This window comes from Gadus chalcogrammus, chromosome 7, assembly GCF_026213295.1.
Source record: "Gadus chalcogrammus isolate NIFS_2021 chromosome 7, NIFS_Gcha_1.0, whole genome shotgun sequence".
Lineage (NCBI taxonomy): Eukaryota > Metazoa > Chordata > Actinopteri > Gadiformes > Gadidae > Gadus > Gadus chalcogrammus.
Genome location: NC_079418.1, coordinates 15,085,474 through 15,109,312, shown reverse-complemented (window position 1 = coordinate 15,109,312; position 23,839 = coordinate 15,085,474). Strand labels below are relative to the sequence as shown.

Genomic DNA, 23,839 nt, shown 5'->3' with positions numbered 1-23,839 from the left:
AAGGGCTTTACTGGCGCCTTAACCCTTAGAGGTACCACTCAAATACCAGCAAGGAAGAAACCTTAGGGAGAAATACTATGGATCCCTCCTTTCAGGGTGTATGGTACCACTCCTAGGAAGATATTGATCGTGTTTTACACTGTGCATCCGGGAGGCTGATTAAGAGACAGCTGACCTGACTTTATATGAGTTGATCAGACTGTCTGGTGGTCGGCTGTTCTACTGGGATGATAACTGGGGTGTTCTGGAGATCAATCTCTACATTGCTTGCGAGTACGTGTCAACTGGATGGATGTTTGGGGCCAGGCAGCAGACTGAACCGTGGCTTATGTTCAGAGCCATGAGTTCCACGTCCTACTCTGCAGGGGGTTAGCTGTGTCTTCACTGTTGATTAGAATGGATACCCTGGCAATGTGAACGGCAAAAAGCTAGGTTCTCTTGTTGTTTAATTTATTTTAATGATATTTTTTAAATATATTTTGCTATTTCCCCTTTCGGCTCCCGGTCTAAACGGCAGTCTACCTGCATACCCCCTCAACCAAGACGCCCTAACGCCCTATCTGCATCTCAACGACAACTACCTGAATTCCCCTTGAGCTGCTTTAGATGAACGTGAACGCTAAATACCGACGGTTTTCTGCCAGCATGTCTGGGGCCCAGGTACTGCGGTTCCTGAAGAGCCTGTCCAGGACCAAACCCCTGGAGCCTGAGGGTGAGGAGTCCAACTTCCGGCGTAACCTGACCACGCTGGACCTGGTGGCTCTGGGCGTGGGCAGCACCCTGGGGGCCGGTGTGTACGTGCTGTCGGGGGAGGTGGCGAGGACCGTGTCCGGGCCCAGCATCATCGTCTCCTTCCTGGTGGCCGCCGTCGCGTCCGTCTTTGCCGGGCTGTGTTACGCTGAGTTCGGGGCGCGGGTCCCCAAGACGGGCTCGGCCTACCTGTACAGCTACGTGACGGTCGGGGAGATATGGGCCTTCGTGACGGGCTGGAACCTGCTGCTGTCCTACGTCATCGGTATAGACCTATCGAACGTCGATTATGAATCTGAATCCTACTTTTAATATCTGAATTCCCGTAAGCAATTTGAGCACCGTGTCTCTGCGCTCACCTGCTGCTCAGGAACGTCCAGCGTGGCCCGGGCCTGGAGTGGAACCTTCGATGACCTCATCGGGAACGCTATCGCCGGATCGCTAAGAAACATGGCCGCCATCGATCTTCCCGGTCTGGCGCCTTACCCAGACTTCTTTGCGGCCGGCCTCATAATGTTACTAGCAGGTATTTGTATATACATAGTCTGCTGTAAACATATGTATCACAACATATATATTTAAGGTTGAACTACAATCTTTAGAAATGCATTTTTGTAATCAAGGTGAGAGAATGAATGAATATATAACCTAATATACTGTATATCCTAATCAGGCTTTTCAACAGATTTTATATATATTTTTTGGAATTATGAACATGTTTTCAATAAATCAAATGCTGCATACATAAACATGTTTTTTTGTTAAAATCAACGTGCTGTGTATCTAGGAATTGTTTTCCCATAATTCAATTCAAAGGTCATTTTCTGCAAACTTTCTTCTCAGGGATTCTTGCGTTTGGAGCCAAAGAGTCTGCTATTGTCAATAAGATCTTCACAGCGCTGAACATCCTGGTGTTGCTATTTGTGATCATCAGCGGCTTCATAAAGGGGGACATTGATAACTGGTACACCAGTGAGGAGTCCATTCTCAACGAAACACTACATGGGTTTGGAACTTAACCTTTTTACTGAATGAAACACATGGAAATATATATCAATATATAAACAATGATATAATTACAATTGCAGGCAATTACGGTCACATTATAATATAATATATTCAAATATACACTGTATTTTGTCTAACATTGTACAATAGTATAAAATAGTATACAAGTATTTCTGTAATACTATTGGAACCTAAATAATAAATCAATTAATGATTTACGTTGTCGTTAAGGTAATTAATTTATTGGTTAGGAAAGCAGAACCCAATGGATGATTGAATGAAAGCATCTAGGAATCTATCCATCAATGAACCAATAATGACCACCCTCCCTCTGTGTTCCCTTAGTACCCTGGCGTTGAATGAAACCAGTAGCTATGGTAAAGGAGGGTTCTTCCCCTTCGGCCTGAATGGAACCATATCAGGGGCAGCGACCTGCTTCTATGCCTTCGTGGGATTCGACTGCATTGCCACAACTGGTCGGTTCATTAAGAAGTCAAGTACTACAATAAAATAACAGGATAGGTAATGCAAAAAGGATGGGCCGGATAGTCTAGTGGTTAATGTGTTAGAATCCCAGAGGTTCTTGGATTAACCCCAATGGTGCAGTTACTCTGTACACATCCTTGAGCCATTTGCCCTAACCCCTTCATACTCCATCTGAATCTAATATTTAAAATGATTTATGTGTACCCTAATTTCAAATCAAATCCTATCTTTCCTTCACTGTGAGGCTCCTTGGTTAAAAGAGTTTGCTAAATAACCAAAGAGTAAATAAGATTAGATTCAACTTCATTGTCATTACACAAGGAGGTACTAGTCATCAAAGTGCAGTGCGGCATTTGACCAGGAGTCCAAATAGTGCATGAATAAAACGAGATAGGCGGTATAATATTAATGAGCCACAACACAAACATAACAACGGTCAAACCAATCCCTTGACCCCCCCCAGGAGAGGAGGTCCAGAACCCCCAGAGGTCCATCCCGCTGGGCATCGTGGCGTCGCTCCTCATCTGCTTCCTGGCGTACTTCGGCGTGTCGGCGGCGCTGACCCTGCTGATGCCCTACTACCTGATCAGCGTCCAGAGCCCGCTCCCTGTGGCCTTCGACTACATCGGCTGGGCGCCGGCCAAGTACGCCGTGGCCGTGGGCTCGCTGTGCGCCCTGTCCACAAGGTGCTGGCTGATGGGAGATGAACACACACACACACACACACACACACACACACACACACACACACACACACACACACACACACACACACACACACACACACACACACACACACACACACACACACACACACACACACACACACACACATAAGCCTTGGGTTGTTTATGTCGATAAAATACATTATAAATGGATATGTTTCCTATTTATTTATTTATTTTATTCAATATATAATTGCATTTATAAATACATTACATTATTTATTTAATTGTATGACATTATTATTAAACAATATTAATTTGATTCAATCATTTTTATTACATTTTATGATCATTAACCATTTTATCCAAAGCTTACAGTAGAAGGGCGATCTCGAAGCCTTCTATTTTCTTTAGGTTTGACCACACCTTTGGCCATAAGCGGCCATTTTCCCCAGGGCTACCACCAGTGTCGCCATCAACAGCCAGTTCATCACATTCATAATACTGCAATGTATTCATGAGCATGTTTTGTGGAAGAGGTTTTAATGTGTTGTTGTTGTGTGTTGTACCCAGCCTCCTGGGGTCCATGTTCCCCATGCCCCGGGTTCTGTACGCCATGTCCCGGGACGGCCTGCTCTTCAAGGTGCTCAGCAAGTTGAGTGACAGGCAGAGCCCAGTCATTGCTACGCTGGTATCCGGTGCTGTTGCAGGTACACTTTATAGTGTGTGTGTGTGTGTGTGTGTCCATGTGTGTGCATGTGTGTGTGTAAGAATCTGTGCATGTATTTGATGTGGTTAAGTCTGTTGTAACATTGGGTATAACATTGAAACGCCGCAACATGAATTGTGTGTTTGTTTGTGCTTATGCACACGTGTGTATCTGTGTGCTTGTGCGCTGATGTGTGTGTGTGTGTGTGTGTGTGTGTGTGTGTGTGTGTGTGTGTGTGTGTGTGTGTGTGTGTGTGTGTGTGTGTGTGTGTGTGTGTGTGTGTGTGTGTGTGTGTGTGTGTGTGTGTGTGTGTGTGTGTATACGTGTGTGTGCTTACAAGCATGTGTGTGTGTGTCTGTGCAGCGTTCATGGCCCTGGTGTTCGACCTGAAGGCCTTGGTGGACTTGATGTCCATTGGAACTCTCTTTGCCTACACTCTTGTAGCCGTGTGTATCCTCATACTAAGGTACTGTCAAACCAAACCTCTTCCATTAGCTGAAATATCAACACTTCGAAAGAATGTGAATTTAATTGTGTCAATGGTATATTAGCAATGATAACCTACTATTTGCTTCATTATAACCTATCATGAAGTAGATCATTTGTTAGATGAATGCTTTTGGACATGGAATGTGGTATGTATGACATTTGGAAGATACATGCAATACCTATTAGCGTCTTAGAGTATCATATTAAGCGCTACATAAATGTCATTTATTATTATTATTACCTAAAATAGAAATCATAAAATCCTTCCAGATTTGGATCAGGGTGAAACATATGTACGGTACATTGTCCCCATGAAAAGTAATTCATTATTCAAGTCTGATCTATATGAGAAGTGAGACAGCCTGAAGCATGAAGTTATGTTAGAAGTTCTAGTTTGGTAGCATGGTGCATTTGGACGTTACAGACGGAATAAAGCGTGTGATATCCACCCAGGTACCAGGCGGATCTCACTGAGGGCTCGGGTTCCATCAATCCAGAATCCTTCTCTCTGATGAGCACGCTGTCTCCGCCTTCACATGCCACCCCTCGCACCTCCAGCACTGTGTCCATGTTCACCGTCTCCATCAGTAATCTGCCGCCTCATCACCTTGTATTGGGATTTTTGATCTGTTATTCAGATCAAATTCTATTCTGTTATATCACTTTAATTATTTTTATAAGTCGTGGTGGTATTATGCGTATTGGAATATTGATGTTGTTAAACTCCCGAAGACTAACCTTACAAAAGTGTAAAGATATTGTTTAGCATTTAAAATGTATAATATCTCCCCTTACCCTACCTCTAATTTTACCTCTAATCTCTACATGCCTTTTACCCTGTTTCTTATATATTTCACACTATGTTGCATCATTGGTTCTCTTTTATAATGTGAATCAAGTGGTGTGTACTGGAACCGCTGCATTTCGTTGTGGATCCACAAAATCCATGAATCTCTGTTCCTCCAGTCTTCATAGCCATCGGTATGAGCCTGCTGGTTAGTAAGGGAGGGGACTCCCTACGGGGCCAGGAGTGGTGGAGCCTCCTGGCCCTGACCGGGATCCTGGTGCTCGTGGTGCTGCTGGTCGCTGCCATCTGGAGACAGCCGCAGAACTCCACCACTGCTACCTTCATGGTGCGAGGCAAACCTGTACTGCACCGTACTGCACGTTGTTCTACTCTTTTATATTATACTCTCTTCTGTTCATCTCTGCTCTCCTATAATCTATTGGGTTCTGTTTTGTTTGATTATACTCTGTTTAACTCTGCTCTAATTGACCCGAATCTACTCTGTTTTACTATGATATAAACTAATTGAGTCTACTCTAGTATAATCTATTGGATAATCTACTCAACAGTTCTACTCTAATTGACTTCTTTAATAGGCTACTCTTAATTACTCAACTCTATTCATCATTACATTGCTGTATTCTATTCGAGTCTAATAACCTGTGTTAAGAGGGCTTTTGTTAGAACACTCTCTTTATTCGTTGAGGACTGCTGCATGTTCGGATAGCTCTTAAATCAAACCAGGCCTCTAGCTGTTCTGCTGCTCGTGATAAATGAATAACGCTCCATGTGACCTCCTCTGCGACCCCTCCAGGTTCCCTTCCTGCCCGTGCTTCCCGTCCTCAGCATTTTCGTCAACGTCTACCTCATGATCCAGTTGGGATCCGACACGTGGGCCCGCTACGCCGTGTGGATGGCAGTCGGTATGGGTAGTGAACCGTCAACAACTCACAACAGTGGCTGTGTTAGTGTGAAAAATGATGGGAGTTGTTTATTTTTCCACAGGTCTACTGATCTACTTCTGCTACGGTGTGCAGCACAGTGTGCAGAAAAGAAGGCTTGAAAGCACACAAAATGATGTCAATATTCAGAACCTCCCTAGAAACTTTGAGTAATGGTTTACAGATGTGAGACGTCATGTGTGCTTTTTATTTGTTGTATCAACTGACTTGCAAGTGGAGGCAGCATGTTTTTCAGGACCAACATCGTTGAATTCTTCCTCCATTTTTAACTATCATGGCCCAAACTTTTTATATTTTTTAAGTAGCCTACATTTTTTATATAATATTTTTTTTAGCTAACAATAGTATTGCTCAGAGAAAATAATATTGAATTGTTTGGGAATTGTATTCATTTAACTAATTGCATGTTTTTTGAAGTGTATTAAATGCATTAAAATGTTTTGGGATAATATACAAAAGAAAGGGAAAACATTTCATTTAGAATTCTGAGTTATGAGTTTATGATAAAGATGTGTTTGATTAAGATATATGTTTAGATTTTAAAATCAATTGGAAGTCAATATTTATCAAGTTAAATAGATTCCTTTTAATTTACTATTTAAAATGTATTGAGTAACAACTATTAACATTTTGTATTATATGAATCCACAAATGAATATATATTTTATCTACGACATAGTGGATGGAATGAGCTTGACATATGTTGGATTTCAGTTGGGTTGTTCATTTGAATGATCAGTGTTTTGAAACAGCTGTTTTATAAAATGCTAAATACTTGTATGTTTTTATGATGCATAACCAGTGTAGTGATATTTTTAGGTTTTACATGACAAATTACAGAGGTTTGATTTTGTAATAAACCAATTGGATACTTCAACACAGTAATTTAATATACAAATATAAAAAATCTATGTCGCGCAGCCCCAGACTACATAGTATGTGAGGTAGGAACTTATAAAGCAGCTTTTGTTTTCATCTGTTAACGCAGAACACACTACCGTGTAAACATTACGATTCGACCAATGAGAAAACAGCATGGCTAACCGACGTTTTCTGTGATTGGCCAGGTACGAGAAGCGCGAGGTTCAAAAATCGGTGCAGGCAGTAAATTGTGAAGTCGATCAGTGTTGGATTAACCCTGGCTGTTGTTAGACGACGAGTCGTCAAATGAGCTAAAACTAGATTAGTTGCATTAATAGTTTAGGTAGCTAGTTTCGTTTTTGGGAGAGCTAACAGCGGTTCATATTTCAGGTAGGTCATGAAATGCTGGGGATCCGTTTACCCTTTGAGGTCGATAGCGTGGCACTGGCTATCATGTACCTGATATATAGTCATGTGTTCACAGGTTGTGGTTATTCAACGTGTATTTAATTAACAAGTCGTGGTAATACTATTTGCGTACAACACTGTTACAACCTACATGTGTTGTGTTTCGTTGCAAGCAGATCAGCTCTCGTGTGTGTTCCTCTGGAGGACGTGAGGGTAGCTACAGTTTGAATCAGTATAAGTGTTGGGACTACATATGCACTACGGCCTCCAACACGTTAACATAGGGTCCATGGTTATGTACAACCCAGGTCTTATTAATTAGTTGAGTGTAGTGTTTCACTTTGTCGTGGATAAACTCCTGTTTACTGACAAATGACAAGTAAATGCCTCCTAAAAAAAATCCTGGAATGTATAGGAAATCGAGTTAAGACGTGTTATAACAATGTTATAACAATGTCAGTGTTTTAGCATGTATTATTCCTTGGGGCAGTTGAACCCTCGATATTTTGTAACGTTACCAGTCGAGAGGGTAATGTTGTTTTTAATTGTCAGTGGTTGAATGGAGCATGCACCTTTGTAAGTTACATAACGTAGGAGACTGGCTGCCGTTACAGGTATTGGATACATGCCAAAAGCTCCAAGGAAAAGGCGTTCCCACTTTCCAAACTAAACTTTTTGAATTGCAACTTCCCATTTCTCATAACTAGAATGGCGTTGTATTTGGCCTCACCTTGTGGACTGGTCTCAGATGAGGAGGGCGAAACCCCCGTGTTTGAGTCCACAGCAGCCGAGCTGGGAAATGTGACCAGACCTCGTTTGCCAGAGCTCTCAATCATCTCCCCTGGGCTGGAGACCAAAGCATCCATATCAGCACCGGTAACTACAATTCCCGCTTTTGATTCCTTATAATGTTAGATCATTGTACAATCCAGCCTTTAATAAAGGTGTCAAGGGATGTTGACAACATGATGCCAATGTTGACTGATGGTTGTTTCAAGCAGAATCAACTGATTTCTGAAGACTAAAACCCCATGTTGTTGTTTTTATGTTCAGTGGTTTCAATGCTCAACATGCAACTATAGAAATGTGTTAACCTTTTTTAATTCAAATAGAAAACCGCACCAGCAGTTGAAAGACAAGGCAGCAGGGATGATGCTATACCAGAGAAAGTCAAGGTTTATGTTCGCGTTCGGCCACTCAGCAAGGAAGAAAAAGAGCGGGCAGAGGAACAGGTAAGACCGTTCACCAGTCGCCACTTAACTCCCTACAGCTAAGCAGTCTCTGGGAGTAATTGCTTTAATGTGTCCTGTGGAGTCTCTACTTGTCTGAACAGCACAAAAGAGATGAGCACTTGAGCCTGACAGATACTGGATTTTAGGGATAGCACCTTGGCATTTTAGCATTCATGAGATAAAGGAACCAATTATCTGTATGGGAAGGAGCTACGAACCGTCACCTTCAAGAACATGATGTACAACTGAGTGTTCGTATGGATGTGCCCACTTAAAGCATTTAGAGGTTCAACCACCACTGGAGAGGATTTATAAAGAATTATAAATGAAAGTGTACATATATGTAAAGAGAAACGATATACTGATATATCTGTAATTAGCGGATAACATCAGCGGTCGTGCTCTAATCAGCACTGTATTTCTTAAGGTGTTTTCTCCCTCTGCTCTCCAAAGGGTTGTGTGACCATCCAGAATGAAGACACCCTCCTGCTCAAAGCACCGAAGGATTCTCAGGCCATGAAGAGTGCAGAGAGAGGCATAACACAGAGCATTCACAAGTTCTCCTTTTCAAAGGTCAGCCGGTTGCCCTGGAGTTTGGCTTTTTTTACATAGTTCACAGATGAGTGTTGGATCAACTTGACCATGACAAAGAATTGGGTCACAGACAAACCAGATCCTTTAAAGAACATCATACCACATCAATGTATTGAGAATGTCTAGCAGAGTTTTAAGAAGAGTTGGACAGGTGTAACTTGTATATTACACTGTGAATAAGTGGATCCAAGTCAGATCGTAGCCTAAAATATGAAAGACAAAATATAAACTCCATTTGTATGGGATGCTTTTGTTAAAGCATTAACTGACTGTTCATTCCCATACCTCAATATTAATGTAAAAAATATCTGTGATCAGTATTATATTACATATTTCCTCCCTCCCAAGACGTTTCATGATTTATATATTGCCCTGGGTCTTTCTAGATCTTTGGGCCAGAGACTAAACAGCAGGAGTTCTTTGAGGACACCATGAAGCACATGGTGAAGGACGTTCTCCTCGGAGAGAACCGACTCCTCTACACATATGGAGTGACCAACTCTGGGAAGACCTACACCATTCAGGGTAAGGATCTGGCCAGCTTGGTCGAAGAGCTTACTAACGGGGCCTGTATCTGAGCTTGGAGATGTAGGGTTGGAATCAGTTACCTTTTTCCGCATAGTCCTAAAGTGTTGACGATAAGCCTCTGGAATTAATTCATACGCCCGCAACACAGAAGCTTTCACACTGTCGAGGGTTTCCGCGGGGTTGTCAGTGTTTCCCACAGAAATTTTGGAGACTATGGGGGGGGGGGGGGGAAGGGGGCTGGTATGGGGCGATTGTTGATTGTTGACGGGGTACGGGGGGTATGGAGCGATTGTTGACCGGGGGGGGGGGGGGGGTATGGAGCGATTGTTGACGGGGGGGGGGGGGGGGGGGGGGGGGAGGTATGGAGCGATTGTTGACGGGGGGGGGGGGTGTATGTCTTCAAACTTCGCCCTGAGCAAAAAAAAAAAAATTTTTTTTTTTTTTTTTTTAATAATAATAATAATTCATGTGCACGCAGAGACTATGGCGGCCGAAATTAGACTATGGCGGGCCGCCATAGTCTCGTCAATGTGTGGGAAACACTGGTTGTTAAAGGTAGTAAATGAAATTAGCCCAAATTAAGGCCATTAAAAAGTATTAAACGTCATCTGACGAGGTATTACATTTTCGAACCCCCATCCAACTAGGCCTATGTGTTTTTCAATTTGTGTAACTTTTGTGTAACTTGCGTGCAGGCCTATCTCCTAAAATTACTGGATTTATTTTTATGTTGTGAGTAGGACCTGAGTGATATCAATGATGTCACGGGGTGTTTGTTTGAAAGAACCTCGCCCGTGCGCTGAAACAAACTGGGTATCCGACTGGCTTGCTGCCTATCCTCTTTGCGAGCTCACCTCTGTTATAAGTCATTTGAAAGACATTATGGGGAAACGCCTCCTCTCTGCCCACTCGCCTCTCCATTGAGAATGCATAAGCAGGCACGCCAAACGCCTCCCGTGTGAAAAGCCCTTAATGGCACCTGAAGCAGAGTCCTGCAACTGTCAACAGTGGATGATGTGTTTCTTTTGCACATCAATCGAAACAACCATGCCAAACACCAGATAGTGTCATTCTCCGGCTTTCCAATATGTCTAATTTTCCATCGGGTGTGGGTCGGGCGTTAATACCAATTTATAGCGGGTCTGGTCGGGTGCGGAATGTAATTCGCGCTACTGTCGCAACGCGGTTTTAAGTATTGCGGGTGCGGGTCTTGCAAAATCAGACCTGTACAGGACTCTGACTGGCACTGGCACACGGCTAGTGTGCCAGGGGAAATGGGTAATTCGGTTAATCGATTATTTTACTATTCGTAGTTTCAAATGCATAAATAGAAATTTAAAAAAGTCCACCTCAACACCTTCAAATCCAGTGACTTGGACCATTCGGCCCTCAGTGACTTGGACCATTCACTGAGGGTCTCGTGGTTTTAACTGTTGGAGGCTGACAGGACTTCACCCCTTCTTCCCCCTTTGTTAACAAAATAGACTTGGTTATTCAGTTTCAATCTAGCGCCACTAGAACCACCACGGACGTACTACTGGTTACCCACTATCGGGTCGATTGGGTGCTCTCTGAACGAAGATTTGACTCATTTGACCAATTCCTATTTTTAGGGTATGTTACGGCCACCCTTACAACACGGCTCGCGATCCGGCGACCCGCAACGTATTAAGAATACATAGACCAAAGTTCCCGTTCACAATGATGGTGACGTTTATTTCACAGAACTTCCAACAAAAGGACACTCATTAAAGAAACAAAAGGTTGGACGAAGCCTGGGCCAGCCACGCAATGGGCCGTCGAAGCCAGCACTTCCTCCCTACAGTTCCCAGCCTCCGCTATATAAAACAAATGCGAAAACGATAGCAGTCCTCCAAGCAGGATTCAAAGGCAGCTCGGGTCAACGTGAAGACGCCAGAATGAGACCCCTGTCGGGAGCGCAGGCCACGCCTTAAGTAGCCGTAGCTCCACCCCCAGGAATCGGGAACACCTGCGAGGACAGAAGAGAATAGAGCGGGTGGAACAAGAAGAAAAAGGGGAGGCGCGTAACAGGGTATAAACCTAATGTATATGTATCCTCTTTCCCTCACATATAAAACCCTCATCATGTGTTGTTGCCCCAGGGGTGGGACGGGAGCCGGGCCTGCTGCCCAGGGCCTTGGCCTCCACCTTCAGGAAGCTGCAGGGGCGTCTGTACGCGGGCATGGACCTGAAGCCGGCCTTGTACCAGGACGTCCGGCGGCTGGACCCCAGGGAGGTGCGGGCCGAGGAGCAGCTCAGAGACTCCCTGCTGCAGGAGGTGAGACCGCGACGCCATGCCGCTAGTTGGTGCTAAAATTACTGCAAAGTGAAGAAGTCAAAGAAGATTCATATGGATGTATTCATTCCAGGGAGGGGGGGGGGGGGGGGGATGTGAGGAAGAGACGGGATGGGACAATTGTTAGCTTGTTATTGAAAGTTTGTTTCACCATCACCCCTATGTTTGATCTATGGTTATACTTTCAAAGCGTGCCTTTGTTGCCCCCTGGCATTGGTCTCTACTGTATCAGACACAGACTCATTTCACCACATTGAGTGGTGATGCTTCTCAACGCTAACATCCATGTCTTCCAATAGGACCAGAGCATGAGTTCCCGTAGAGGCGGGACTAGCACGACGTGGGACAGCGGCATCGCAGGGCTCTCCACCAGCATCAACACCCAGCTGGAAGGTACCAGTCCTCTGCCCCGCCACCGGCCTATTGCTCCAATACACCGTCATTCAGCAGCATGTCATTAGCCAAAGCTATGCATAGAGTCAATTGGAATAAATTACAATTGGAATTTTCATTTAGGGCCAGATAGGAATGATTCAGTTATGGGGAGACTGTCAATATGGGGATCGAACCCAGTAACCTTTGGCGGAGGAAGCTTTTTTGGGGTTACGGTACATAAAACTTTGTCTGAGTTGGCACTTGAAAGGGTTAAGTGCTTGTTTCCAAAGTGGACCTTGATAATGAAACCCTATACATAACAAATGAATATCATATAACCTATTCAAGCACCATTCTCCTCCATTAAGATCCAGCACCCTATCCACTACAATATCCTGATGCAGTTTCAAACCAGGTCGTACTGCCAATTAACTCCGGTCGGGCGCCTCCCTTCTCCCCACCCAGACTCGGACAACATGTGCCTGGATCCAGACAGCCTGTCCCAAAGCGGGGGGGAGTGTCTGGGGGAGGGCGTGCAGTACTCTGTGTGGGTGTCCTACTACGAGATCTATAATGAGTTCCTGTACGATCTGCTGGAGGCCGCGCCCACCAGCATGCTCAAGAAGAGGTCCAACCTGAAGCTCAGCGACGACAGGCAGGGCAACCCCTACGTCAAAGGTAAGGGCGGCTGACGCATGCAAAGGATAGTCCTTGTGTCATTCAGCTCTCTGCCTCTCTCGCTAACGCACGCTTAACAGCTTTGTGTTACATACACAAGTCTGTAATGTTAAGTTTCATCACATGACGTGTGGATGATGTATTTCGTTAATGATGGTAACCTAACTTCATACAGAATTGGCAGGTCAAAGTGCTGCACAGTGCAATACCATTTAATGATGCCAAGATAATGCAATTAATGAATACTATCAAATGGTAATAATAAAACGGTAAAGTGTAGCGGGGTTTAATGTGGAGTAAAGGAGTCCAGTCTTGTTTAAACGCCAGGACAGATACCCCCGTATAAACACGCTCATCTGTACTGGACTTCCTGCCTCCTGGTCCACCATCTCCCTACAGTCACCTGACTCTGGGCTCTGTTTACCCGCAGACCTCACCTGGATCCAGGTGCGCAGTGCGGAGGAGGCGTGGCGCGTGCTGCGGGCCGGCCATCGCAACCAGAGCTTCGCCAGCACCCACCTCAACGAGAACTCCAGCCGCAGGTGACCCCCCCCCCCCACCCGGTCTCCCTTTGTGTCTTCCTCTCTTTGGTTTAATCTGCTCTGCTTGTCAGCCATGGGTCTGTTTGTGTCTGATCTGTAAATCTGTGCTCCAGCCACAGCATCTTCTCCATGCGCCTGCTGCACATCCACCAGGGGGCTGAGGCCGGCAAGGCAGCGCACATCAGCGAGTACGTACCACGGCTTGGAGATGCGTGTGTGTGTGTGTGTGTGTGTGTGTGTGTGTGTGTGTGTGTGTGTGTGTGTGTGTGTGTGTGTGTGTGTGTGTGTGTGTGTGTGTGTGTGTGTGTGTGTGTGTGTGTGTGTGTGTGTGTGTGTGTGTGTGTGTGTGTGTGTGTACCATTATACATGTGTGCTAATGATGTGTGTGTCCTTGCAGGCTGACGGTGTGTGACCTGGCCGGCTCGGAGCGTTGCAAGGACCAGAGGAACGGGGAGCGGATGAAGGAGGCCAACAACATCAACACCTCCCTTCACACGCTGGGACGCTGCATCGCTGCTCTGAGACACAACCAGAACAACAGGTACTGGTCCACTGGGACCCCCAGAACAACAGGTACTGGTCCACTGGGACCACCAGAACCAGAGGTACTGGTCCACTGGGACCACCAGAACAACAGGTACTGGTCCACTGGGACCCCCAGAACAAGTGGTACTGGTCCACTGGGACCCCCAGAACCAGTGGTTTGCTCATACTGGTCATGTACTACTAGATACTGGTTCCCTCAGTAGTTCTTCCATAGGTTTGGATTCATCCACTCTCACACCCTGTGGCTGAACCCAAACAAAGTTTCAGTTTACCTTTTGGCAGGTCAGGTCTCGCCTAAGTTGCTAGCGTGGCTAACGGCCTCCCCCCCCTCCCCTCCCCCAGGTCGCGGCCCCCCCAGGTGGTGCCCTTCAGGGAGAGCAAGCTGACCCGCGTGCTGCAGGGCTACTTCAGCGGCCGCGGCAGCTCCAGCATGGTGGTCAACATCAACCCCTGCGCCGGCGTCTACGACGAGACCCTGCAGGCCCTCAAGTTCTCAGCCATCGCCACCCAGGTGAGAGACACGCCCCCCCCCCCATCCCGTGTGTTGTGTGTATCAACACAAGGTCTTGACACGCACTGTACATTGTGTCGAGAGATGGGAGATGGAAGAGAGGCGACTGTTCTCTCTAGAACAGTCGCTTCGTGGTCTTGTAGCAGCCACTCCGACCTCCGGTGTCGCGTGCGCTAACCCGACGCTCACGACAGTTGCTCAGCCAGCGGTCGGAATAAGGGTTCATAGCCGGACACACACTAAAGGTGCGGCCACACCAGTCGCGTACCTCGCGTATAAAATCGCCATTTTTTCCATAGGGAACCATTGGTTTACGCGCGTATGAGACGCGTACACGCGTTACATGCGTATAAGCAACATTTTACTCGCGTTAGGGGCGTATGAGGCGCGTACATATACGCGCGTACATATACGCGCGTACGCGAGGAGTTCAAAAAATTGAACTTTTTACGCTCATACGCGCCGCAATAGCCAATCAGCGTTGAGCTTGACCCAACGTCACTGGCAGAGAGTAGTGAGCTTGGACAGAAGCATACGGCCGACATCTTTCTTTATTCTGTGTGGAAATAGTAACATAGTGACGCCATTAAATGCTTTTATGGAAACATTTTTAGCGAGAAATGTGCATTTTACTTTCATAATGTTCGCTCGGTGAATATGAAGGATGTTTGGTTTGATAGTTATGACGAAGAGGGAACGCTCCGTTCACTTGCATGGACAGAGTCTCTGGTTACTAAGCAACCTCAACGTCTTGGCGGACTATATATCTGCTGATCAACACTACGAATGCTGGAAACACACCAGACACACCATGTGAAGTTATTTAACCCGATTATTGTTATTTATATCCGAGATTATTTAATCTAACCCGATCTAAACTCTATCACCCAAACACGGCGGCGTTTGGGTTTCCTACCTCGGACTCCAGCGCAGCCATGTCCATGGCAGCCACGGCCGGCAACTTTCTTTATTCTGGGTGGAAATAGTAACATAGTTACGCCATTAAATGCGTTTATGGAAACATTTCTAGCGAGAAATGTGCATTTTACTTTCATAATGTTCGCTCGGTGAATATGAAGGATGTTTGGTTTGATAGTTATGACGAAGAGGGAACGCTCCGTTCACTTGCATGGACAGAGTCTCTGGTTACTAAGCAACCTCAACGTCTTGGCGGACTATATATCTGCTGATCAACACTACGAATGCTGGAAACACACCAGACACACCATGTGAAGTTATTTAACCCGATTATTGTTATTTATATCCGAGATTATTTAATCTAACCCGATCTAAACTCTATCACCCAAACACGGCGGCGTTTGGGTTTCCTACCTTGGACTCCAGCGCAGCCATGTCCATGGCAGCCACGGCCGGCAACTTTCTTTATTCTGGGTGGAAATAGTAACATAGTTACGCCATTAAATGCGTTTATGGAAACATTTCTAGCGAGAAATGTGCATTTTACTTTCATAATGTTCGCTCGGTGAATGTGAAGGATGTTTGGTTTGATAGTTATGACGAAGAGTGAACGCTCCGTTCACTTGCATGGACAGAGTCTCTGATTGCTAAGCAACCTCAACGTCTTGGCGGACTATTTCTCTGCTGATCAACACTACGAATGCTGGAAACACACCAGACACACCATGTGAAGTTATTTAACCCGATTATTGTTATTTATATCCGAGATTATTTAATCTAACCCGATCCAAGCTCTATCATCCACCCAAACACGGCGGCGTTTGGGTTTCCTTCCTCGGACTCCTAAATCCAGCGCAGCCACAGGCTGGGGGGGGGGGGGGGGGGAGTTTTGGGCGGTCTCATCTACGCGCGTATGCGTACGCGCGTATCTGACCATTTTTGACACAAAATGGTCAAGCAACATTTTAGCTGCGTTACGCGCGTACATGGTACGCGAGGTACGCGCTTGGTGTGTTCGCACCTTAATGCTCATAAATTCATTTAAATAGTGGTTCTCAAGACCCACAATTTCCAATGATTAAGGAGCTAATTTATAATGAGCACAAATGTTGTGTTAGTACTATAGTTGATCGTGTTTCTTTCCCCAGTTGCTCCACGGGCCGTCCACCAAGTCCCGGGTGGCGTACATCCTGTCCCTGCTGAACGAGCCCGCCGCCGCCGCTGCCGCCCTCGACAGCACCTACGAGGAGGAGGACGAGGACGAAGAGGAGAGCGACGAGGAGGAGGGAGACATGACCATGTTGAACACCGAGGTACCACTCCCTGACTCCCTCCCACCCGCTGTGTGTCACGGCCCAGCCCGTCCAGTGGGGTCCCTCGATGCTCACCGTCTCCTCCCCCCCCCCCCCCCCCCTAGTCCCTGCTGAGGGCCATCGAGGTGCTGAAGCGGGGCGTGTTCCGCCTGCGCCAGGAGAAGGAGACGCTGGAGGCGGAGGTCCGGGAGCAGGTGGTGTCCGAGACGATGGAGGTCTTCACCAGCATGCAGAACGACTTCAGGTGGGGCGGCTGTCGGTGGGCCAGGGGAAGGGCACTACCAGTCTGTGGCATTGAGATGACGGACATCCACACTGTTCATCACAATATATTGGGTGTTCTTACGGGAGTTTGAAAGCTCATTCATTATCCCACGCTAACCCTGCTGTGTTTACTATTTGATACTTGAATACATTTTTTTCATTCAAATAAAACACGAAGGATGATATTGATCCATTCCGTTTGAAATGAGAGGAATGCAGTTGTAACCGCCAGCCACCCATAGTAGGTAGCGCGGCAGTTGTGGGTTCCCACTGCGCAGGAGATATTCACTCCTTCTCTTTCTCCACACAGCGCTTCTATGGAGGCGCAGAGGAATCTGATGGAGGAGAAGTATGAAACCAATATAGCCAACCTGCAGAAGAACCTGAAGCGATATTACAGTCAGGAGCTGGACGTAAGTCCCCTCACATTCACCAATCGGACTAATGAATGCACGAAGCCTAGTATATATTGCGTGCCACATTAGTGAAAGAATTTAAGCGCTTTAGAAATAATAAAAAAGAGAAATCGGCTGATTTTAAAAAGGCGATTCTGCAGCAATGCCTTCTGAAAAGACCCACTGGAGATTTATTTTATTTATTCATTCTTTATTACATTATTGGTAACCGTGGTGTTCTTAGAAGAACGTTCTGTAAATAAAAGTGTCTTATGTTGATATTTTTGTTCTTTGGACCTTTTTTGTACGACCCTTGAATCAAATGGTGTCAATCAATCCTAAAACGAATGAACACCGTAATGTCTCGTCACCCGCGTGTCTCCAGGAGCGCGACCAGGAGATCGCCGCTCTGACCGCGGCCCTGGAGCGGAAGGAGGACGCGGCCCAGCCGGCGCCCTCCACCCTCCCCCTGCCCTCGTCCTCCGAGCCCCCGCTGCCCCGCACCCCCGTGGCCGGCCCGCGCCGCTCGGCACGCCAGGCCGCCGTGGGCACCGCCCAGGCCGACCAATGCCGCGCCGAGCTGGACCACAGCCGCGCCGAGCTCGACCAATGCCGCTCCGAGCTGGACCAATGCCGCACCGAGCTGGCCTCCAGAACACAAGGTAGGCCTGCTGAGACCGGCTGACCAGAAGGGGGCAGAACGATCACTCTGTAGGGTGTCGTGCTGCCGGAGCGTTGGACATCCTTCCAAGGCTTGTGCCGTGTTCCAATACCCGTACTGTCCGTACTTACTAGCCAAATTTTGAGTACGTAGTACGTTCCAATTCAGATCCGGGGCAAAGAAGTATACTGCAAGGACCCGGATGTCGTACTCAAAACGGGCTAATCGTGAAGTGTGGATCGAAGGACACTTTCCGTACTCAACGGCAGCCATCTTGGCTACGTAGCGGAAGAGGCGGAGCCAGGCTGAGCCAAAGTCGGCGCATTTTCCACATAGCCTGCATTAATAGTCATTTTGTAGTTTTTTTGCTTTTTATAGCTGCTAGGCGTAAAGAGTTCACCGTTCAAAGCGGGATGTTTATTGCGGGGGAGGAGCCGCAGCGGCAGTCGTGATCGTAATTTCCGGTTAGTGCACCACGGAGTACTCGATTTGGAACAGCACTCAAGTCTGAAGAATTAACATACTCGTACTCACGGATAGTATACTTCCTTTAAGTATACTCATGGAAGTACGGGTATTGGAACACGGCACTGGTCCCTAACTTCACTCTGTGACAGTGTTCGTTGTTTAGAGAGTGAGATTCATAACCTTCAAAATCCACTATGTGTAGTTCTTAAAGGTCAAGTGTGTAGAATGTAGTAGCCTCTGGCAGTGAGGCTTCTACGCAAATCCGTTGGTTGCAATCTGCAACCAACTGAAGCATCGATTTGCGTTTTGCAAAAGGCAACGTTTTTGGCAGCTTACGCCTGTGATGGAAATCAGTACAAAAATCGCAATTGGGTATCTTTGTCACAGTCGCCATGGACACTGTACATGTTTGTAGGGCATGGTGGAGGTAACAGCCGGATGCATTTCTCTCCACACAGTCCTCTTATTGCATCCATAGGGTTATTACTACTAGTCCTAGTACTACATTCATAGACTTATAGTTATCGATATTTTCTTCCATGTATTGATCATTCATCCCGATAGCAGTCAGCGCTACAAGCCGATGTTGCACTGCGGAACGTGACTACGTGTTGCTTCGGATAATTACGGCAGGCAGTTGTATTGTGACACCAATTTCTCCAAGATGCGTGATCGCCTACTTTAAGCTATTAAACAGGGAAACCACATCCCGAACTAACGTCCCCAAAACATGGGTGCATTAAAGATTGCACAACCAATCATCATAATTGCCATCCTCGAACTGCCATTAACTACACTATTTTACACTTCCCAAAGTGTGAAACTATCTGAATCCTTTAAAAAATATATATATTTGGGCACAGGCCATAACATACTCATCTTCACTAGGCTATACGAGGCGCTAAAGCAGGGATGCCAGGGTGAAATTGGTCAGGGGGACAGATTTTTTTCAAGTGAGACCTCAGGGGGCCGGATTACACTATCGGACTGAAAAGGCCTGAAAAGGCCAAACACTGAATCAACGCATGGATAGGTAGGCTATTTTAAATTATGCTTGAAGGCCTACCGATCAAAAATAAATTGCATTGGCCCCAAAATAGCCTCACAATGAGGCCTACAATTACATAGCCTAAAGCAGGAGACAGCTCCCCTCTAAAAACTTAACATTTTCCTATCCATGCAAGTAGCCTACATTTATGAATGAGAAATGCAACAAAATAGACTAGGTGCCAACAGAACACATTTCCTACAAATAACACAAGTGTAAACTGTTAATCACTTTTATTTTATTTATTGAAGGCTTGCATAGGTGAACTAGGCGATCGCCTAGGGCGGCAAAAGTGTTGGGGGCGCCCCCTGGTGGCGGCCTTAATAAATGAATTAATTTTAATGAAACAAGCGTGTTTTCTAAACACGTTTCGAAAAGGAATGGAGAATGGGGGATGAACAGTTATTGAATCGTAACAGACCAGCAGCAGTAACAGACCAACTGACGGATAAAAAATAAATAAAAATAAATTAAATAAATACATATATTCTCCCCTTATCACCCGCGGGCCGGATGTGACATACAGTCGGGCCGTGTCCGGCCCGCGGGCCGTAACCCTGGCATCCCTGCGCTAAAGGATGCCTACAGTTGACACTAAGCATGTCCATCGTCAAGCCAAGGACACAGAGTGCCTGTGAGTGGTCACCAGTAGCACTGACCTCTTGCCCGTCTCCCCCCCCAGAGCTGAGGCGTGCTGAGGTGCAGATGGCCGTACCAGGACCCACCATGGCGCTGACGGGGTCCGCAGACCGCAAGCTGGAGGAAGGCCAGAGGGTTAGACGCTATCTTGACCTACAGCTTAAAGAGTTCACTGCCTGCTTTTAAGAGCTCTGCCTGCAGCTCATTGATGTGTTTTTCCGATTTGCACTGGGGGAAAAGGGAGTGGGCCATTGCTTATGCTGCCTAAGCAAGAGAACAAATGCTATTTTATATTGTGTTGCACAGTTGGCTGTATAATCAAGTTTTATGATTTTATGTATCGGGATATGCAAGGTATATTCCTGTGGATTTATGGCCATGGATTATGGATTATAGCCAAGATCATAACGTTAAGACTCAACAGGCTTCACAGGCCACTCCTAACCCTAAAGTAAGGTCTACAATGAATCAAATATAACCTAGTGGGAAAAGCTACACATAAAGGACTGCATCGCTATTTATTGACAATTCATTATTATATTTTTTATTTAACAAAAGTACACACTTTATTGCTTTAATAGGATTAAAAGCCAGGCACTACTAGCTACGTGCATGTGATACGTTAACGACTACCTCTATAAAGTTATACAACTACCTGTATGAAGTCTTCAGCAGCCAGGTCTTCTGGTGTTGAAAGCTTTCTTCATTTCGTTGCTATTGAACGTAGTGAAGCAAACCGCAATAGAAATACTGATGCATTGTACGCATCAGTAACTCAAGTGTGCTATAAAGGAGGTTAATTTTTATAGAAATGGCTTCTGTGGGCAAAATTATTTGTTTGATCTAAATTATTATAGAAAATAGTTGAATAACATAAAATCTTAAGCCACCATGAAGTGCCTTCTGAACTCCCATAATTTCCCCCCACCCCAAATGCTTATCAATCGCAACGCATTTGTACCTATTGTTTTACTATCTATATATATATACCGTACTGATTTATATCATATTGTGTTTGACCTGGGAGAGAACAGTATTGTACTGTACTGTACTACTGTACTGATAACACACTGCAATAAACACCTGTGTTGAGAACCGTTTCTCTCAGCTTTTTCCTGATGTGTAAAACCATGGAGCAGGAGCTCGCTGAAACACATGATGCCACAAGGCATCAGTAAAACAATAAGCAATATATAATATTAATGCAGTTAAAATAATAAAGTTAGATACAATAAATAAAATACTGACTCTTAGTCATAGATAGAATAATAAAAAAAAATGTAATACAGAGAATAGTGATATTGGTCGGTATAAATAGCAATCGCATACGAGTGAATAACTCGGTGTTAGTGATCGTGGTCTACTGGAAGAGGGGTCGTGGTGAAGCGTGACCGCAGCAGGAAGGGTCGACCGGCGGTGTCCCAGCCTGTCCCTGAATGAGCTGCTCAGTGCCACGGGGGGGGGGGGGGGGGTCTGTTCACGCCATCGTTCTCTCACTGGGTCGAGGGAGCTGGCCCTCTGAAGCCGTCCGTCGAGTCCCTTGCTGTCAGCGGTGCCGACGTGCCGCCGGCCCTGCTGATACGGCCCTCCTGACCTCCCTGGTTCTGCTCGTCCCATCAGAACCTGCGGCAGCTGAGGCTGAGTCTCCAGAGGCTGGTGGGGAACCTGCAGTCCGGGGAGCGCGCCTGCTGCCGCAACACGGACGGGGAGCGCCTGCGCCAGGCCCTGTCCAGCGCCGACGAGACGCTGGTCAGACAGGTACATCAAGTCCTCATCACAGCACTTGTAGAGGGCTCTTATTTTTCTTTGCATAAAAGGTGCGTGAGGGCTTCTGTGTGTTACAGAGCTGTTTGCCTGAGAAAATCGCTCTGCCAGAGAAAATGAAACCTGGGCTTGCAGATTTGTCTGGTTCCCAGGTTATGCTTGCATAGTATCTTAAAAAGAATGTAGTGCGTTTATTATATGTTGTGTATATTTCCCGATGTAACCAACTCCTACTCCTTCTCTCCCTCTGCCGTTTCCTAAACTTAACCTAAACTAACGTTACGATTTAAGACTCGAGCGTCACCGGCTGCCATATCGATCACTGCTTCCTCCTGCTATACCTCTCACCTGGCTCTCACTCTTAAACCCCGCCCCCCCGCGCTCCTCCTAACCCTATTGGCTGCGTCGTCCCCAGGACCAGATCCTATCGGAGCTCCAGAACGGCCTGCGGCTGATCAAGGCCGACCTGAGGAGAAAGGACGAGAGCCTGGCTGCGCTCCAGGCCTCCCGACCCCCTCCCTCAGGCTCCGCCTACATGACCACGCCCACTTCCTGCAAGAAGAGGGGCTGCGGCAACATGGAGAACCATCCGCCGGAGAAGCGCACCTTCTTCAACTCACTGTTCCCCGCACGCATGGGAACGCCCAAATATGGCGCCGCCGCCCAGCCCAACACGCCGTCCGCCCGCATCCTGCGGTCGCGGCAGCAGTCCCCGCCCCCGAGCCCCGCCCCCACACCGCGCTCCTTTAGGGGCAAATACTGAAGTTTAACTTTCACCCCCCCTGCGGTTATCAGGGCTATACAATTGATATACACGTTTGTTGTTGTTTTTGCTACACAGTATATAAATGCGTACCCTCATGCATGCATATGCCGTCTTGGTCAGTAGTAAATTTTCTCTGCACATTAAAAATATCCTTTTATATTTTGCATTGTACCACGAGTGTATGAAGTCGCCCATGCGGTTTTATAATGGCTTGGGATCCAATAAAATTGCTTGTTTTAATGTTAAAACTGAGTGCTACTTATTTATCTCCATTTTTTTTCAGTTAAACCAGAATGAATGGGCTTTTTGTTTTTGAGGGAAGCACAGTCCCACTGAGAAGAGCTCCAGAGCTCTAGAGATGCAGGTTAGATTCCCAACTGCATAAAGCTTGATTGTTCCCCATTGTGTGTGTGTTTGCGAGAGTTCTCGCCTTCAGACAGGTTGTGATGCGCTGATGCTGTATGTCTCATGAGTGACCCCTGACCAGGAAGAACCGTCTCCACAGCACCTGTTAATATATATAGACCCTATAAAGAGCACAGCACTTTAACAGATGCTGTGCTCTTTGCTGGACTAAAGCTTTGTTGTTGGGAAGATTCACATTATCCTTACGAAAGGGGAGTTTTAAGCTGTAATGGCCATTTTCCAGCACAGCTGAGCTCGACACTTTTTCAATAAACTGTTGGTCTTCCACAGACATCACTTACTTGCCCTCAATTGCGGCTCAACAAAGTCTTGATTATATTGCTGGACCAACAGATCTTCAACAAATATGCGATTAACCTGCACTGTACCGGTACCTGCACTTCCATCACCAGTCATGTTGAGTGGGCCATTGACAACCCAACCAAGTCGAGTCTTCACAGCGTAGGGCCCAATACCCTCACTATTAATTGCTCTCCATGGCCTTTGGGTCATTGACACCTATAAGCAGCCCAATGCTGGCATCAATGGGTGTCAAGTCAACTTCATCCAGCTAAGGCCATTTTCTAATATCATTTTGGGATATTTTCTTGGGTGACGGATGGATGTGTGTAGACATCAGGCAGTTTAAGGTATCCATTTCCCTTCAAAGCAGCAACTTCCAATCCAGAGATTTTGTAACTAGACACTGGCTTCTCTTGACCCATTGTCCTGAGCAAAATGTCCTGCTTC

General features: G+C 46.2%; 2 protein-coding genes across 2 annotated transcripts; both read left to right on the top strand.

Annotated features, from left to right (window-relative positions):
* Positions 1-645: 645 nt before the first annotated feature.
* Positions 646-6,009, top strand: zgc:175280 (cationic amino acid transporter 2 family protein). Its single transcript, XM_056594780.1, has 11 exons — positions 646-1,015; positions 1,121-1,276; positions 1,594-1,756; positions 2,104-2,234; positions 2,708-2,930; positions 3,483-3,619; positions 3,982-4,084; positions 4,561-4,694; positions 5,074-5,240; positions 5,709-5,817; positions 5,900-6,009. Exons 1-11 carry the CDS (start codon positions 646-648, stop codon positions 6,007-6,009), a joined length of 1,803 nt encoding a protein of 600 aa, XP_056450755.1.
* Positions 6,010-6,917: 908 nt separating this feature from the next.
* Positions 6,918-22,929, top strand: kif20a (kinesin family member 20A). The gene is made up of 19 exons (XM_056595039.1): positions 6,918-7,107; positions 7,833-8,001; positions 8,238-8,357; positions 8,811-8,930; positions 9,338-9,476; positions 11,603-11,778; positions 12,096-12,189; positions 12,637-12,849; positions 13,280-13,391; positions 13,505-13,579; positions 13,789-13,932; positions 14,280-14,448; positions 16,515-16,679; positions 16,784-16,923; positions 17,254-17,356; positions 17,724-18,000; positions 20,198-20,289; positions 21,775-21,912; positions 22,334-22,929. Exons 2-19 carry the CDS (start codon positions 7,834-7,836, stop codon positions 22,679-22,681), a joined length of 2,793 nt encoding a protein of 930 aa, XP_056451014.1. The 5' UTR covers positions 6,918-7,107; position 7,833; the 3' UTR covers positions 22,682-22,929.
* The last annotated feature ends 910 nt before the right edge of the window (positions 22,930-23,839 follow it).

Coding starts and splice junctions, on each gene's coding strand:
- kif20a (XM_056595039.1), top strand. CDS start 7,834: ATGGCGTTGTATTTGGCCTCACCTTGTGGACTGGTCTCAGATGAGGAG. Junction 13,580..13,788: donor AAGGCAGCGCACATCAGCGA/GTACGTACCACG, acceptor GTGTCCTTGCAG/GCTGACGGTGTGTGACCTGG. Junction 18,001..20,197: donor GCTGGCCTCCAGAACACAAG/GTAGGCCTGCTG, acceptor CTCCCCCCCCAG/AGCTGAGGCGTGCTGAGGTG.
- zgc:175280 (XM_056594780.1), top strand. CDS start 646: ATGTCTGGGGCCCAGGTACTGCGGTTCCTGAAGAGCCTGTCCAGGACC. Junction 3,620..3,981: donor GGTATCCGGTGCTGTTGCAG/GTACACTTTATA, acceptor GTGTCTGTGCAG/CGTTCATGGCCCTGGTGTTC. Junction 4,085..4,560: donor GTGTGTATCCTCATACTAAG/GTACTGTCAAAC, acceptor ATATCCACCCAG/GTACCAGGCGGATCTCACTG.